This window comes from Lontra canadensis, unplaced genomic scaffold, assembly GCF_010015895.1.
Source record: "Lontra canadensis isolate GAN:19392208 unplaced genomic scaffold, GSC_riverotter_1.0 scaffold11, whole genome shotgun sequence".
Taxonomy (NCBI): Eukaryota; Metazoa; Chordata; class Mammalia; order Carnivora; family Mustelidae; genus Lontra; species Lontra canadensis.
In genome coordinates, this window is record NW_022631005.1 from 3,774,614 (window position 1) to 3,792,159 (window position 17,546).

Below are 17,546 nucleotides of genomic sequence, written 5' to 3' on the forward strand. Positions count from 1 at the left end.
ATTTCTGACAGGGTTGTGGTGCCCTCAATAGTTCTCCAGGGTTCCATGATTTTAAAACCTATCCTGGGCTCTCAATTAAAACAAACAAACAAACAAACAAACATACAAACATAAAAGCAAGCCAACTCTTGTCTTATGTGAAACACAAACTCTCTGTCTTACACAAAAAGCAACTGCATAAGAGAAGAGAGTTAAGGGTTGCCTAGACACTTGAAGTTCTTAGAAGACATTTTAAGCACGTTTTGTTAATGGCACACAGTTTTAAAAGAACAGAGTAGCTTCTGAAGAAGATTGAAAATATAAAATCAGACAATGTCAAGATTTCCCCAAACCAAAGGTTTGCTTGCATGAAATTACCTTAATAATAAAATGTACGGACTGCCTTGTCAATAGTTTTTCTCCAGTGGCATCCTTAAAATGAAAAATAACATTCATTCACACATTTCTTACCTCTGATAGTAACTGTTGCCGAAGAGGAGCTGCTCCCAGCCTCATTGGAAGCAGTGCAAACATAGGTTCCTGAATCTTTTAGTTTGGCCAGAGGGATCTCAAGGGATGCTATTTTATCTTCAAAATAGATCTTATAATCTTTCCCAGGGTGTAGTTTTTGCCCGTCTTTATTCCATGTTACGGTCACTTTTCTGTCTTCATCTACTTGGCACTCAAGATGGATCTTCTTATTGATGGCGGATTGCACGGGTTCTAATTCTTTAATGAAATGCGGCTTGTCGATGATGATTAACTCAGCTTGGCAGATGTCAGCTCCAAACTTGTTGGAAGCCTTGCAAGAATAAACTCCTCGATCTTGAATTGTAAGATTTGAGAGTTCTAAACTGTGTTTATTTTCTGCCTCTGAAATCTTGCAGTTAGGGGAAGGTGATAATGCAGCACCGTCTTTCTGCCAAATGGTTTCAATCACGGGAGTCCCTAATACCGTGCAGAGGAACTTGGCTGTCTTACCCACAAAAGTTGTAACAGACTTAGGTCTGGAGTAAAAGCTTGGTGGATATGCCTCTGCAAAAGAAAGTTTTTTCCACATTATATTTTTGTCCTCACAGACGCTCTTGCTGTAATTGTATATTCTAAGAAAAAGATGAGCTACATATTTAGATAGACACGAGACATTATTTAAAATAGGATAATAAATTCATCAGATGAAAAGATTGGCCAAAGGAAAGGGATGAGAGGGTTCTTTATAGAGGCGCGAGACACCACTTTCAATGTCTCCCATAAAGGAAAGAATAAACGTTGCTTTGTCTAGTAACATTAACTTATTATTGTTAATGATTTGTCCACTTTAGTAGCTGATTCATTATCTGAATCATTTGATAAGTAATTCAGCTGCTCCTTAAATTCTGTGAATTAGAAGACTGTGTAAGGAAGATAAAGAAAATGCACTCAACTTTCCTGAAGAGTAGGGATATTTAGTGATAAGAAGACAGAGTACTTTGGTGAAGTCTCCCTAACCTTCATGTCAACCATCAGCAAATCCTTCGATGGCCCAACTCTGAATCATTCCCTACATCATTTCGAACTTGTAAAAAAAATTTATAGAAGTAATTTCCTATTTCCATTCTGCATTTTGAAGGAAGTCTTTAGGAACCTCTTTTTAAAAAAAAAAAAAAATCTCCTCCTCTTCCTCCTTTCCCTCTTATTATTTGAAAGCTCAGGTATTAGTGCCCTTATTCAGCTGGACTAATTTGGGTGAAGAGGTTTCCAAAGGCATCATTAAGAATACTGCCAGGCAGCTGGTTGTATGGACACTCCAATCACAGAGTGAACCATTGGATGGGTTATCATGGGCCTGGGTTTCAGATTTTTGGATACATGAAAGAGCTGCAGGGAAGAGGAAGCTAGAGGGAACCCTGACTTTTCCAAGCTAAAAAGATGGCCTTTGTTTGCCTTTCCCTTTCAGACTTCTATTGGAAAAGACCAAGGGGCTCTTCCACCCAGATATTTAGTGCATATCTTCTCTCAATAGCACAGAGAATTGCTACCCCAGACTTTACATTCACACTTACCCTTGGAAGAAGAAAGCAAAAGAGAAACAGACAGAGACAGACAAAGAAAAGGAAAGCGCTACTGATTTTTTTTTCCTAATGAGGGAAACCAAATACTCAATGAGTGTGAGCTACTCAAAAGTCATCTTGTTTGTCAATGAGGAAATTGAGAACAGAATATTTATGTAGTTGCTCTTATTTTTAAATTAGTAGTAAAACCTAGGGTGAAAATCCTAGTTTATAGTCCTGAAGAGCTCCCTGTCTTATTTTAGGATTTAACTTCAATCTTATGCGCTGGCTTCCCCCCCCACCCCAGTTTTTAATTCTGTTCTTAACTGGTTAACTGGTTCCAAATTATTAAATACAATGGGACATTATTTATATTTTAGTAGCAATACACTATCCTGAAATGTGTCACATTAAGTGCCAAGCCAGGCCAGAAGGAATTAGCCAAGATATTTCCACCATGCTAGTCATTTTAGAGAGAGAGAAAGAGAACAAAACATACCGAAAACAACAACAACAACAACAACAAAACCAAACTCCAAACCAAACTTTCAGGTGCCACTGCTCATTGGATTCCTTGACATTGTTCTCAAAATAATAAGTTATTTTTATTTTTCCCTTAGCTGCCCTTAGAAAGAAGACAGTAACGAATGAGATCTCATCCCACATGGATGCTGTGCGACCTAGCCCCTGTGTCACAGCATGGCTGTTGGTCTCTCCAGTTGGCAGCACAAGCCCATCCTGCGCTGCAGAAAAAGTAAAACAGGCTACAGTGTGAAGCAGGGCAACCAGCTCAGTCTATGCCATTTACCTGTCACAGTTAGGGTAGCTGTACAGCTGACACTGCCATACTCGTTGGAAGCTTTGCAGGTGTACTCGCCGCAGTCCACCACCTGGGTTCGCAGGATTTCCAGGCTGGAGACATACTTCGAGGAGCGAATAGAACACTTGTCACTTTCGTAAATTTCTCGGCCAGCTTTAAACCACTGGAACCGAACATTGGGGGCACTTTGGACCTCGCAGGTGAATTTGGCTAGGTGGCCCAGAGCTACTTCCAGGGGCTCGATTCTCCTTTTGATCACTGGGGCAGCTGCAAAGGGAAGCAGAGGCTGTTAGCATGCCTCCTTATCAGGCAGACCACATTTTTCTTTCTCTTCTCACTTTTCTTGCTGTTAATGAAGTAAAACAGTTGAAACTGGTGAGATGGATTGCAGGGGTTGAAGACAAGTGACTAGAAAATGAGAACAATCATTGAAGGTAAAAGAAGACAATAAGTAGCTTTTAACACATTCAATCGTTACTTTGCAGTGGATTGTGAAAAACATGATTAAAATGTGATGGCATGGGCTTACATGCATAACAACATGATATATTCTTTAAATATACCATGCTAAGGACACTGTGAACAGCATTTTTAAAAAGTGATATACTACATACAGTGATGAAGTGAAACAATATCCAAAAAGAAATACAAATAAGAAACACCAATGGACAATTAATCATGGTTATTCTGAATTTAGGGATGAGACTGGTAATTTCAGGCAGCAAGGCATTCACTAACAGCTTTTATTATATGTTATATTAAAGTACTTTCAACTAAATATAACTAAAAAAACATACTGGTATTATGGAACATAGGAATATAACATCTAATTTTAAAAATAAATAGGAACGTAGATAGGATAATGTAGGACCTCGTAAGGCAGTAAGGGAAAAGGAAAAGAATTAATAACCATGATTATGTCTGTGGTTTCATTCTTACTTTACACAAATCACATTCTGGCAGAGGCAGGTAAGTGAAAACTCAGTGATGGAAACTAAATCATTACAATCCAGTGAACGTTAGAGCTCAAGCCCCTTCATCCTTAAAATCCAACCTCTTTTGACTATAGTGAGTTTGGCTGAAGTTGCTGTGTTTCCCTTGTCGTTCAAGGCCTCACAGGTATATGCTCCTTGATGTTCTTCTGTATTTACTTGGTCGATTACTAACGTAAATGTATTTTGATCTTGTAAACACTTGAACTTTTCATCTGAACACACCAGTGTGCTCTCAAAATACCAATTCACCTCTTTGGCGTTTGTTATGGATGTCATGAGTTTTACAGTGTCACCTTCCTCCACAGTAGTGTCCACCAAGGGCATGTGAATGACAGGACCGTTCCCTTCAACTACGCTGCCCTCAGCTTCCTGTAGTTCTCCTAGGCCAGCCTCCCCGCTACCACTTCCGGGGGACTTCTTTCTTTCCTCTGACGGCTTTGGGGTCTCATCCTGTTTTTCATCAGGGCTAGGAGCTGGAACAACGCCATCAGGGACAGATGCGGTATCGGCAACTTTGACCTGACTTTCCACATGAAAATAGCTGACCTCTTCTGCAGAGACAAGATGTTTAGATTTGACTTCTGGTTCCCAGACTGCGTCAACCTTCTGGGAATCTGGAAAAGGACCCATCTCTTCCTGCGAGCCTGTTCTGGCTCCCTTCAGGATTCTGGGACCCTCGGCTGTCAAGACGTTTACTTCCTCACACACAATAGAGCACAAAGCATCCTTAAGCTCGGTTTTCAAGTTAGCCATTTGTGGATCAATGCCTTCAATAGCAATGGTTAATTCTTCCGTTAGAGTCTTCATTGAGGTAATAAGGTAGGTACACAGAATGCGCTTGGGCTCTTGGGTGAAGTTTACGGCCTTCACCTCCACCTTTTCAATGTTCCTTAGCCATTCAGAGAACAGACTTGGTTGCTCACTGGCCACTGCTGCTTGCAAAGCCCTGCAGATCTGAGTTTTGAGGTTTATTCGTTGTTCTTCTGGAATTCCAGGAAGCAAACTCTCCTTAGAAAGAGTGTCACTTGCCTGCACCTCTTGCACTCCGTTGACCATCAAGGGCTCTTTCTTACACTCACTGGTTTGGTTCAGGGGCATGACCAAGTCATCAGAACGCTCTTCCTTGAGCAGTACCTGCTTTTCCTCACACGCTAGTGGAAATCTTAAGGACTTGCCTTCCTCAGTCCTGGCTGCATGATCTTGCCCTGTGCTTTCCAGTTGATCTGCACTTTCCATCAAAATTTCATCTTCTCTGCATGTGTGCTCTGAATGGACCTGGGGCTCCCGGTTGACCTCAGAGGTGATGACCTCAGGACCCTTAAAACTTTCCACGCTTCCATCGGCTAAGCTCTGACTCAGGGTGAGAGCACTTGGTGTGTCTTGCTTGGGAAGGGTCAGTCTTTGCTCTTTGTCCATTGAAGACACTGTCTTTTCTTCTGGTAAAAGCTCTTCCTCAGCCATAGAGGTTGGATATGAATGGGCTGGAGCATCTTCTATTGAAGACTGTGGATAACTCCGTTCGGGTTCAGCTAGTAAAGTTTTCAGAGGCTCCACTGTTAATGAACTGATTTCTTCTACAGACACAGCACTTGGGAAGATTTTTTCAGCATCTGATAGGACCACCTGTGGTTCAGGCTCTTGAAGCATTAGGACATCTTTGCAGAGAGTTTTCTGGGACTGGACCATCTCCAGCTGTAAACTGGGAGACAGTTCCTTGATAGACTGAGTACAAATGGTGCCGCTGACGGAAAGAAGTGCCCTGGTGCTTTCTGGATCAGGCACATTCTGCTCCAACGTGACGACCGATTGCAAGTGCTCGGCCACTAACGTAACTTGACTACTTAGTTCACTGGCTTTAACAGTATGCTCATAAGCAAGCTGCCGGTTTTCTTCTGCCATGGAAGCAGCTTTCAAAACGGCGTTGTTTACAAAAGCTGCAATTTCCTTCTCTGAGTCGAATGTGTCAACTGCAGGACCCTTTAATGGAAAACCTTCAGCAGCCTCTGGTGTGGGCTCTGCTTTGCAGGGAGCATCGGTCATGTCCCTGTCTTCCAGAACTACAAGCAGCTCTGCTGCACAGGTGGACTCACCCCATGTATTCTCTGCTTTACAGACATAGAGGCCACTGTCTTCCCTCTGAGGGTCATTGACAATGAATGTTCCAGAACCATCTGGGTTATGAATGATGGTATAGTAGACATTGGTGCAAAGCTGCTGGTTTTCTTTGAACCACAAAACAGTGGGGGCAGGCTCTCCAAGAACCCTGTACTCAAAGACAGCAGGGAGCCCCCGAGCACACTGAATTGGTTTGAACTCCTTAAGGAAGTAAGGAGGACAAGGCCCTTCAGACTTCTCCAGAAATTTCTCCACTGGTTCTGGTTCTGTGTCTTTGTGCCCCTCTCCTTTGGAACTGATTTTTAGATAGGCACTGCATACTGTCCGTCCATATTCATTACTGGCAACACATGTATACTCTCCCTCATCCTCAGATTTGGTGAACAGAATGATCAGACTATGATCATTGCCGTCAAAAACCAATTTATAGTCAGCAGAAGGGGTTAACATGACTCCATTAAAGAACCACTGAATTTTAGGCTTGGGAATGCCAGTGACAGTAACAGACAGTTTAGCTACATCCCCAATGCTTATCTCAGCATTTGACACTGTTTTGGTGAAAACTGGAATATGGCCTTCCTTTTTGGAATCAAATGTAGTTGACTGAATGGGAGGTTCAGACAAAAGTTCAAGTGTTTCATTTCTATTAGATAACTGAAGGCCAGAGCTATAAGTTGGGAATTCTTCTTCCTCAGCAGACAGAAGAGAACTAGAAAACTCTGTGTGGGGAAAAGTGGTTATTATTTTACTATCAATTGTATTTAATAACAACAAAAAATAGAAGTCAAAAAATTATGCACCAGCTGATGGCTTTCTTCTGCTTTATTCCTGGAATCATTAGATTATCTTAAGATTTTTAAAAAAGCACACTTCTAAATTTTTAATCTTAGCTCATTTTATATTATATAACTATAAATACTGTATTCATGCAACTTTCAATCCACTTCATTTGTGTTAGTTTATACATTTTAAAGCTATTTTATGAAATTTTCTCTGTGGTATAACCCCAATTCTAAAGTTTGAAAAACTGCTGCCTATATATTTAAAATAAAAGAATCCAGAATTATTTAAATCAAATTCAAAAAGATCCAGAATTATTATTTATGTTTGGAATTTTCTTGAGTTAAGAATGATAGCCATTGTCAAACTGAAGACTGATTATTTCCAAAATAAAACACTGATGTTTCCGTTACTGCTTATAAACTAAAGCTATTATAAAAAATAAAAAGAGGCTATAATTTGTATTTGTAAGAGAATCATTGGTTTCACTTAAGAGAAATTCTTGCCTTCTTTGGCCATGTAAATTGCCATAGTATTTCAACAGAGCTTTTATAATAAGGCTTTTGTTAAGTCAAGAAAATGGGAGAATCAGGAATGAGAGAAAATAACTCCAACACTAAAAATGGGATTGTACTTTATTGTGTGAGAAATACCTATACAGCATTGTTGAACAGGAAAACAAGAGTGAATAACAGATATTCTTTAAACAGTATCATGGATGACAGGCATAATTTGATAAGAAGGAATTAGGCTTTTCATTAAATCTGGTAGGAATGTAGAACAGCTCTGTTAAAATAGTTTTATTACCTTTCCCAAAATCAGAATTATTATTTTATTAATTCACTCCCCTTGCAACACATGGAGTAGTCATGCCTTAATTCCTCTCTGTGCTGGCACAGAAATATTAGAAGGCATAACTCTAGTGTCTAATGGCTCTAAATGTACTGGCAAAATTTACCAATGGCATGTAGAATACATATTCAGTTACTTATTATTTCAAATTAGTAAACTGCATAACCCTTGATTAATTTCACATACTAATGGTGACCACTTAACTTTACATTTATTACTCATGTCCCTTCATTTGAACTCCCGAAATATCTGTAAAGGGAATGAATGTGAATATTTAAATCATCCCAACTCACTAATATTTGAAATATTTTCAGTTGTATTCTCTTACTTCTAACATGGTGTATTGACCATAAAAGATACAGTAAATAAAATTCAAATGTGCTGTAACATCAAAGGTATAGTTAAAAGTACATGTAGTAGCTGCAGCTAATGTCTAAACTTTACTATGTATAACACAATGAATTCTCTATCCAGCATCAGAGAAATTAATATTCCCGGCTTTTAAGTTATGTGCCATTGAATCAGAAAAAAATTTCATTTAATTACCTACAACAATAAGTAAGCCAAGTAAGTAAGGCAAGGCTTATTTTCCTTCCTTCAGTCATTTGTTATTCTGAATATCCTCAATTCATTGCATTTGAGCCTATAAGAATTCTAATGAGCAAAATCAAACTCTTCCTTCCTCTAAATTCAATAAGACATTACAAGATTTTTCCCTTCTTCCTTCCTCCCTTGCCTCCTTCTGTCCTTCCTGCGCCAGCCATTGTCTTGTTTGTCATGACCTGAATTTCTAATTTATTGAAACGTCCATTTTGTAACTAAGAGTAGAATAAATCCCTAAGTCCCTAAACTATAGAACTAATTTTATTTCAGGGATTTATGATGCAATATATTATATCTATACTTATTATCACAGATACTATGTGCTCACTGGTTGAAACAGAAACGATTGTTCCATAATAGTATATCTATCTGGATAAGTTATGGTGACTCAAGACAGGAAAACAGATGTTTTAGCGGGGGGCAGGGTGGGGAGGGGTGTAAGCCTGACTGTTCTATATTCTGCACATTCTCAATTGCTCCTTGAATTTGGGAAGGCTTTAAGGGACTCCTACTGTGGGAATAAAAAATGGATAGATGAAAGAAACATAATTGAATATATGAATTCTTTTGAAAATTAAATTTAAATTGCTTAAGTTATTATAATTAAAAGCAGTATCTCTAATATGATCATGGTACATAAAAGTTCGATGCAGAGGACAAATCCAGCTGTTAGGTAACAGAGAGTAATTCAGAGTTGGAGGGAGGAAAGATTCATAACTTCATTACTACATTCTATTATTTTCTCATCATTTGTTGTAAAACTAAAGTTAATCCTAAATTATATTAAGAAACGTTAACTATTAGGATGACACAGAATCGCAGAGTTGAACAATTATTTCTGAGGTCTTTTGGTCCAAGTCCTCATTTTTAGGTAAGAAAACTGAATTGTCTTATATTTATTACATCTTATGTGAGAAGATTTAGGTTCACTGTGATACACAGATACATTGTCAAGAGTTTTGTGAATTTTTTATAATTTTGAAAAACAAAGTCACCTTAGAGACACATATATCTTAAATTTGAATGCTTTTAAATTTCTAATTAGTTTTAAAAATTTCTAGTTAGTTTAAAAATGACAGGAAAGCTTATTATCTTGTTATTTGCATATAATCTGAGATACAAATTACTGTATTGCTGGATATAAAAATGCCCCACCTTCTATTTTCTAATGTTAAAGATTCTGAAATTGGACTACAGTTTAAAATCTCTATATAAATGTAATAAAATAGTTTCCCCTCACCCCCAGGTCAATATCAAGTGAATGTTGCATTTAACATTTGATGATATTTTAAAATTGAGAAAAAGAGGTATTCCCAAAACTGGAAAGATCTTTCTTCGCATATTTTGCCAATGTACAAATGTCTAGATGAACTCCATCCAAAAAGAAAGCACTGTTGGTCCCTTCAAAACCAGCAACAGTCAAAACATTTACAAAGAAGAGGGATATTAATAATGAAAATGTTTTTAAAAGAGCCAAACAAATATATTAAGGTTGCAATGTAAAACAGATTAGAGAACTAGTTATCAATTGGGTGAGGCTGGCTTCTGTTATTTGTTTTATCTATTCTAAGTCCAAGTCAGTAAGCCTGGATTTGGATACAAAAGGGTTACAATTTCAAAAATGACTTAATACTCAGAGCAGAGAGGAGATTTTCCTTAACAACCTGTCTGCATGGTCATCTGACCCGGTCTTCCATCTTATGTTTCACTTTACGTAAATAGTTTATCTGGTAAAAGGGAATGCATTCTACCAAAACTCTTTTGTGGAGGAGGAACGAGGGTAAAGCAGCGGTACAAACAGTTAGGTAGCCACGGAGATATTTAATCATGCTTGATGATTCACAGCAGAGTTGACACAGTGATGGTTCCACAGTTGAGATCACAGAATATTTACATGTCCTACAAACATGAGATTTCTAGAGAGAGAGACTGTTTTCCCAGGGGTTTTCAATGTATCAAATTCAGATCAAGTAGACCTATTTGGAAATTTATTGGATCTATATAATTTGGAAAATATGGCAGCACTCAATCAATTTGATCATTATGGAGGCACTGAAACTTTGCACAAGATACTAAGTTAGGGTGAGGGCTGCACAGGTCTCTGCCATTCCTGACTCGTTCGTAGCCACACACCTGTACTCGCCTACGTCATCTTTTCCTAAGTTCGTTATGAACAGGTTGTGGAACCCTATGCCACTTTCCTCAGCACTGAACCGTGAACCTTGCACCAATCTCCCATCTTTGTACCAGTAAACCGTGGGTCGTGGAGAGCCACGGACTAAACACTGGAAATAAGCTGCTGTGCCTAAAGGTGCGTGACAGTCAGAGATACCTTTGATAAACCTGGGAGGCCCATCCACCACCTGAAATTCAAAAAAGCTGCCTGAATATTTGCTCTTTAAGACTAACTCTTCCTTCAAGCTGCTTAAAGTCACTTTGCTTTTCTTTGTTGTCAGAGCAAACATTTCAGAATCTCCCATGGTGAGAAATCCCCGGCAGATAGCCTCTCCTACGCGATTCATAGCTCTGCACCTGTATGTCGCACTATCAGACGGACTGACGTTTCGGATTGTAAGGGTGTGACTTCCATTCTCCTCACTGACCACATATTTGACATTATCTTGTTCAATACACATATATTCTTTATACCATTTAACTTCCGGGCTAGGGATGCCTATGACTGAACATTTGAACATCGCGTCTGAATTTTCTGGAATTTTAAAATCGCAAATAGGCATTATAAAGCGAGGAGGCATTTCAAATACTTCTAAATCAATTTTTAAATCTTTGCCTTCTTCCTCCCTCGAGGCCATATTTGGATCCACTAAATTCGATGGTAGAACGTCCAGACTCACAATCATGCTTTTATGATCAGGAGTGAATTCAGGAACTGTGACTATTTTCACTTGCTTCTCAAATTCTTTAACGTCTTTGTCACTTAATTCAACTTCCAGGACAATTTCTTGAGGAGAAGGAGTTCTTGATGATGTCGTGTTTTCCAGTTCAAACTCCATAATGTGCTGATGTGTTACTGGAGGTGGGAGGGCCACTGCTCTTTCTTTTTGGGGCACTATGTCTACTTTCGCAAAGCTCTTTGCTTCCCCTATGATGTTCACCGCATGGCACATGTACTCTCCCCTCTCTCCTTTTTGAATGTTAGAAATTTCCAAAGAGCACACATTACCCACCCTTTCTATTTTGATTCTTTCATCTGGCTCTAGCAGAGATTTATTTCGATACCATTTCACACCAGGAACTGGAATGCCCTCAACTTCAACAATGAAGCCTAATGTTGTGTTTTCATATACACTCCTTTTGGTCAGAGGTTCACTGAAAGATGGCGGCATTTCATTGTCTTTTGGTTCAATGGCTTCATTGGGCGTGCCAAATGAATCGGAACGCCATAGTTCATTAGCTGAACTCCTCTCTTCTGTAGGTGTATGGAAATGTTCATTTGGTGTACTGTCTTCCCTTTCTATTTTTGATGGGTACCTTTTTAAGTTTCCAGTGGGATTTGGTCTTCCAGTAGGAATAGAATATCTTTCAACTGTTTCTCCTCCTAAAGGTGTAGAATATCTCTCTATTGTCTCCCCTGGGGGTGTAGAATATCTTTCCAGTGCCTCTCCTGGGGGTGTAGAATATCTCTCTAGAGCCTCCACTGGGGGTGTGGAATATCTCTCCAGTGCCTCTCCTGGAGGTGTGGAGTATCTCTCTGCTACCTCTCCTTCAGAAGGTGTGGAGTACCTTTCGGCAGCTTCCTCTAAAGGTGGAGTTCTTCCCACAGTCTCACTTCCCGAATTTGTTGCGGACTGTTTAGTTGTATCTGAAGGAGTGAGATAGAAATCAGGAGACTTTGGAGTTTCAAAATGTTCAACGGAGGATGGTGGGGTATAAAACTGATCTAACTCTGAGATTTCTTCACTGCTTATACTTCCCACATCAATCGAAATATCAGATTCAGGGGAAAATGGGCGACCTAATGATTCCTGTTGTTGGTTGTAATATTCATACACAGTGTTGAAAGTTACTTCTTCAACCTCCATTGATGTGATTGATTCACTCTGGAAAAGGTTTGCCTTGTGTTTGGTGTCTTTCGTTTGAGGAACTTCGTGCTTTCCAGCAGCAAGTAAATATTTTGTCAGAGAGGTCTCAGAGTCCATTATTTCTGTTGTATGTGCCTCATCCGATTTAGGAAGATTTTCAGAAAAACAAGTTTCTATCTCTTCTCCTTCAGTAGTGGAGACAGAAGTTTCATTCTGAACCTGAACTTCATTACATTTTTCTTTTCCAAAGGCATCAATTTTTTCCCTTATTTGTTCATTTGGATCCTGCTGTTCCTCAGTCATTAAGAATGGAAAGTGCTGGCTCACTTCTGTGTGGCATGGGGCTGCCTGGTGAACATCACCTCTGTGGTCTCCCAAAATTCCAGTGACATATCCCTGTGTCCTTCCATCCTGCTTCTGAAATGATGCTGACTCTGGTTCCAAAGTGTGTTCCTCTTCCTTTTCACAGACTTCTAAGAGCTTTTCCTCACTTGCTGCTTTTTTCAAATGTGAAATGAAACTTCTACCTCCATTTTCTAGAGAACTGTTTTCCTCAGAAATATCAGTTTCTCCTACATCAGGAGATGAGGTTTGAAGTTGGGCCCATGATTCACTATGGGTTTCTTCGCAAAAGGATTTAAGAGAAATATCAGGATTTAAAATTTCTAAATTATGTTCTTGTGTATATTTTTCCAAAGAAAGAATATTTTTATCAAAATGCCTCTTCTCCTTCACAGTCCTATCTGAAAACTCATGACTGGAAGACATTTCTGGACTGGTAAAAATGTTATTCAGCACACTTTTAGAGGTATTTTGTGTCTCAGATTGTGATGTTTCAGTGCCGGCAATTTCTTCTTTATAAGGTGTTTTCTTTTGCTGAGTTTCTGGCCCTTGGAATTTCTTAGCTGGATCTCCTATATGAGAATACATTTGTTTTAGATCAAATACAATGCTCTCTGCATCAGCTATTTTAGAAGCAGGATGTTGGATTTTAAAACCAGCTTCTTCAGGTTGACCACCATCTAATGCTTGGAATTTTCGATCTGCATTTTCTATTTGAGAGTGGAATGGCTTTAAGTCAAATGTAATGGGTGCTTCCTGTTCAGCTCTTCCAGAAATTACAGATTGATCTATAAGACCTACTTCTTTCTGTTGTTCCCCCTCTTGTACTTCAAATTCTTTATACGTTTGAGAAGAAAGCAGCTTTAAATTCATTACAATGTCAGATGAATCTGGTTCAGTGTCTGGAGACATTGTCTCTGCCTGATATATGTTTGCATTTAGGTTACTTGATCTTGATTCTCTTTGCTTAAAAGGAAAGTCTCTGTCATCAAGCTTTCTCTGAGGAGGACTGACAAATGATTTCCTGGTAAGTCTTTTTTCTAGAACTCCTTTTTCTACATGTTGTAACTTTTCAAATGCAATGATACTATGCTTCACATTTTTCCTTGGGTAGTGTCTCTTTTCAAAGGGTTCTTCATATATGATGAGAGATGAATCTTTTGGATTGTAGCTATCAGAAGCTCTCTCAGACTGGATATTTGGTAAATAGTCTCTTGGGGTGTATTCTTGCACATTTTCCCTTTCTGCATCACCAACTTTCCCGAAATCAATTTTTACCTCTTTCCTAATTCTTTTAACTTCACCGAAATCATCAACAAATGGATAAACAGTACCCTTGGCTTGGTACAGCTTTGTTTTTTCATCTATGTGTCCCTCTCTCCCTTCACCCTGACACTGCATGAGTTTGGCTCTGACAGGCTTGTTGATTTTTATGGCTCTAGAAGCACCTTGCATAAATCTGGGTAATTTTTCTCTAGAATATGTGCAACGAACCTGATCTTTCTGATCTATCTGTTCAATTGTCTCAAGGCTTTGAAAATATTCCCTTACAGAATGTTCTTTTATATTGGATTGGGGAGTAAAAGGACCAGGTGGATAATCATAAAAATGGGCCCTTACAGATTCTCCCTGAATTTGTTGATCTCTGGAATATTTTGTATAAATTCCACCAGTATTTTCCAAATGACTATACCCCCTGTAAGTGACCGGTTCCACAGTCAGATTTGAAACACTCTCAACGGTTCCTGAACTGTTTTGAGCAACACATTTATATTCTCCAGAATCTTGATAATTGATATCATTAATATATAATCTGTGGCTAAAACTAACTTCTTCAAGTTGAAACTTCTGGGTCTGCTTTAATAGGAGCCCATTTTGAAACCATGTCACGACTGGTTTAGGCTCACCAGACAATACACATTCAAATACTATGGAATCCCCTTCTCTACACCTGGTATGCTTTGGCATCTCTTGTAACATTTTTGGTGGCTCATTAGTAATATCTGATGAAAATATAAATTTGTGTTTTGGTGACGGAGGAGCCTCATCCTGGGGTGTTACTGTAGGTTCCAGTTCCTCAGGGTGAAACAATTCTCTTGACTCTTTATCCTGTTCTGGGGTTGGAGTAGCTGCTGTTATCTGAATTTCTACAGGAAAGGAAAGCAATTCTGCATCTGCAGAGGGAGGAACTGGGAAGTTGGTTTGGAGATGTTTTCGACTCTCTTGTCTCCAAGACGGCTGAATGCCTTTTGTTTGGTCAAACACCAATGCCAGCTCCTCTTCCTCATCAGTGTATTCGCACAATACTGGGACCATATGTGCATCAACCCCATGTTCTTGCTTTGCCTTCACTTTAAGTACACCAGTTGTTTTTACTGTTCCGTATTGGTTAAACAGCACACAGGTAACAGAACCTTCATTTTGAGGAAGAACAGAAGAAAAAGTTAATACTGAATAGTTCTCCGAGGTATGAGTGACAAAGTCTCGGTGATGTGGGATTGGTATATCATTGTTATACCATGTCACTATGGGTAGAGGATATCCTTGAAAGTGACACACAAATTTACAACTGTCACCTTCATAAACTTCTTGAGATTCAATTTCTTGAAGAAATGAAGGTGGGCAACGTTGTGGATGCTTTTGGAAAGAACTTTCCAAAAATCTTGTGGTCCTTCCTTCTTGCTCGGTTTCAAATTCATCAGCGTCTGTGGAAGTAAAGTGCTGTACTTCTCTCAAATCGTCATTTCTTACGTTCTCACTATCTAGCTCTGCATTTTCTTCAATATTTATAACTGCACCCAAAGCTTCACTGGTGTGTGGTACGACAACTTGGGACACCTCTTCAGGAGTTTCATACATTTCCTCGTTCTTATTTACAACAGTGATATGTCTAGAGGACCTTCCAATTTCAGTTTTGGTCATAATTTCTTCAAGATCTCTTCCATGGGTATCCTCGCTTACCAGAATCCTACTGTATAAATGGTCTTTTTGGAGACTTTCTCTTAGAAACTCCTCTTGGCTCATTCTTATTTCAGTCTGGAGGATTTCTTCATCAACAGTAGTTTGAAAGCTTGGGGGAGGTTCTCCAGATTCTACATTTTGATCCATTTGAGCAGGAAGGACCTGTGGATTTTGGACAATCCCCTCACACAAATGATCTACTTTATCCTTATTTTCGGCTTCCAGCTCCTCTCTAGAGAACAGAAGGTCTTTATTCCTAGCTTCACTTCTCAGAGTTCTTGTGCTTATTTCAGAGGACACATCTGAAACAGATAATTTCTTCTTCTCCATTAACATTTTTCTAGCCTCCCGCAAACGTAGCAACTTCATTTTGGTCTCCTTGTCCAGGAAACTTTCACCTACGCTAGGCCATTCCCTTATGTCAGATTTACTTTCTAAATATTCCTCCTCATAGGGAAAGTCCATTTTCCTGCATGGACTTACTGTCTTAAAGTGTATCGTCCTCATCATTCCTATTTGTTCTACGTCTTGTTTTTTGTTAAAGGGAGAGCCAGTAAACCTCAGGCCAACCTCTATCCTGTCTTCTCTCCTTTCAGCTAAAGCCTCCGTATTTCCATGTGTCTGTTCTGCTCTTTTCAGAAATTCTAAACATTTCTCATCTTTCCCTTTTTGCATAACAAGCAATGATGCCGTCGATTCAGCCGAGCCTTCACTATTCACTGCTAATAATCTATAACTTCCAGAATCTCTGCTTTGGACACTTTTAACCTCTAAGCTGGAAGAGTGATGATGTAAATCACTCTCAGTTTTTATAACCCGTCGAAGACCCGTTGGGATGGGCCGATTGTTATGAAACCAAGTCATTTCTGGAGTTGGACAAGCAATTAATTTACATGTAAAAACAACAGGTTCCCCTTCTAAAACATATTGAAAGGTAAGTTTTTGGGTAAAAGAAGGCTTGAAATATTCGGGCCAGGAGCTCGTAGATGATATTCGACTTGCATATCTTTTAGCAGCCATGGAGCTGTGGTCTAAGTCTTCAGAATCTGAAAAGGCATCGCGTGTATCTCTTTCAGAATGTTCAGATTCCCCCTCGGAGAACAATTCTGAAAAAAAAGTAATTTATAAAGCATTTTACTATTTTCCGTAGTATTTGAAAAAGTTGAAAATAAATGAAATTGCAAAATAGGAAATAGAATAAAATGCATGCTACAGATTCTCACAAATCCATAAAAAAAAAATTCACTCACCATATTTGTTCGAATAAACGCAACACCATGCTCTGTTTAAAAGATTCTGACACGAAAATCGTTCGTTGTCTGGTCTTTTCTTCAGACTGTTGAAATTTCTTCTTGAACAAGCAAAAATGCATTTCAAAATAACATGTTCCTGTGCATGTTTGTTTTGAGATCAGGAAAACTTTGTTCTTTTGATGGCTAAGAGGAAACTCTTACCTGACTTGCAGAGAGTGGAATAAACGCCCTTTCTGATCCTTTTGATTGCAGATTCAATTATTATATTTTTGAGAATTAACTACTTAAAAAATATCTATTAAGAACTATAACCATAAATAATTAGCTAAAATAAAGTGAGAAGGCGTTTATTCGAACTAATACAGCTATAAATTCACAATGTTATGCAAAGGAAAGCAGGCAATGAGGATCATGTAAGGCAGCTATCTGCAAGCCAGTGTAAGAGACATATCAATGTTAAAATGATGTATGTGCATGAAGTGTACACCAGAATGGGAATGTAACATTTTCACACACCCTAAACAAAATAGCATTTCAATCATAATTCATTCAGGACATTGCATTCTGAGAACGACAGCTAGGTTATTGTCTATTGTTCAATTTAATTCACTGTGATTTTGAAAACAAACTTCTACTTCTTGATTTCATGCATTAAGATGACAACTTTTCCAATACGCGCTTTCGAAAATGGCTGCAAACGTGAAGTTGATGTGACTGATAAATTTTAAATACAAAATTTTAAATGACCATCAAACAAATTACCAAGAAATGCA

The 17,546-nt window shown here is 38.7% G+C and overlaps 1 protein-coding gene across 2 annotated transcripts in view; it reads right to left on the minus strand.

Annotated features, from left to right (window-relative positions):
- Positions 1–17,546, minus strand: part of TTN (titin) — a 269,891-nt gene that overhangs the window by 197,754 nt on the left and 54,591 nt on the right. Inside the window, exons 46-48 of one of the 2 annotated variants that reach the window (XM_032856015.1) lie at positions 3,884–6,658; positions 2,818–3,096; positions 451–1,014 (exon numbers count right to left, since the gene is read on the minus strand). In XM_032856015.1, the coding sequence (XP_032711906.1) occupies positions 451–1,014; positions 2,818–3,096; positions 3,884–6,658 (3,618 nt within the window). Of the gene's footprint in view, positions 1–450; positions 1,015–2,817; positions 3,097–3,883; positions 6,659–9,975; positions 16,627–17,546 lie in introns of those variants that run through there. The other variant, XM_032856016.1, reaches the window with a different exon arrangement.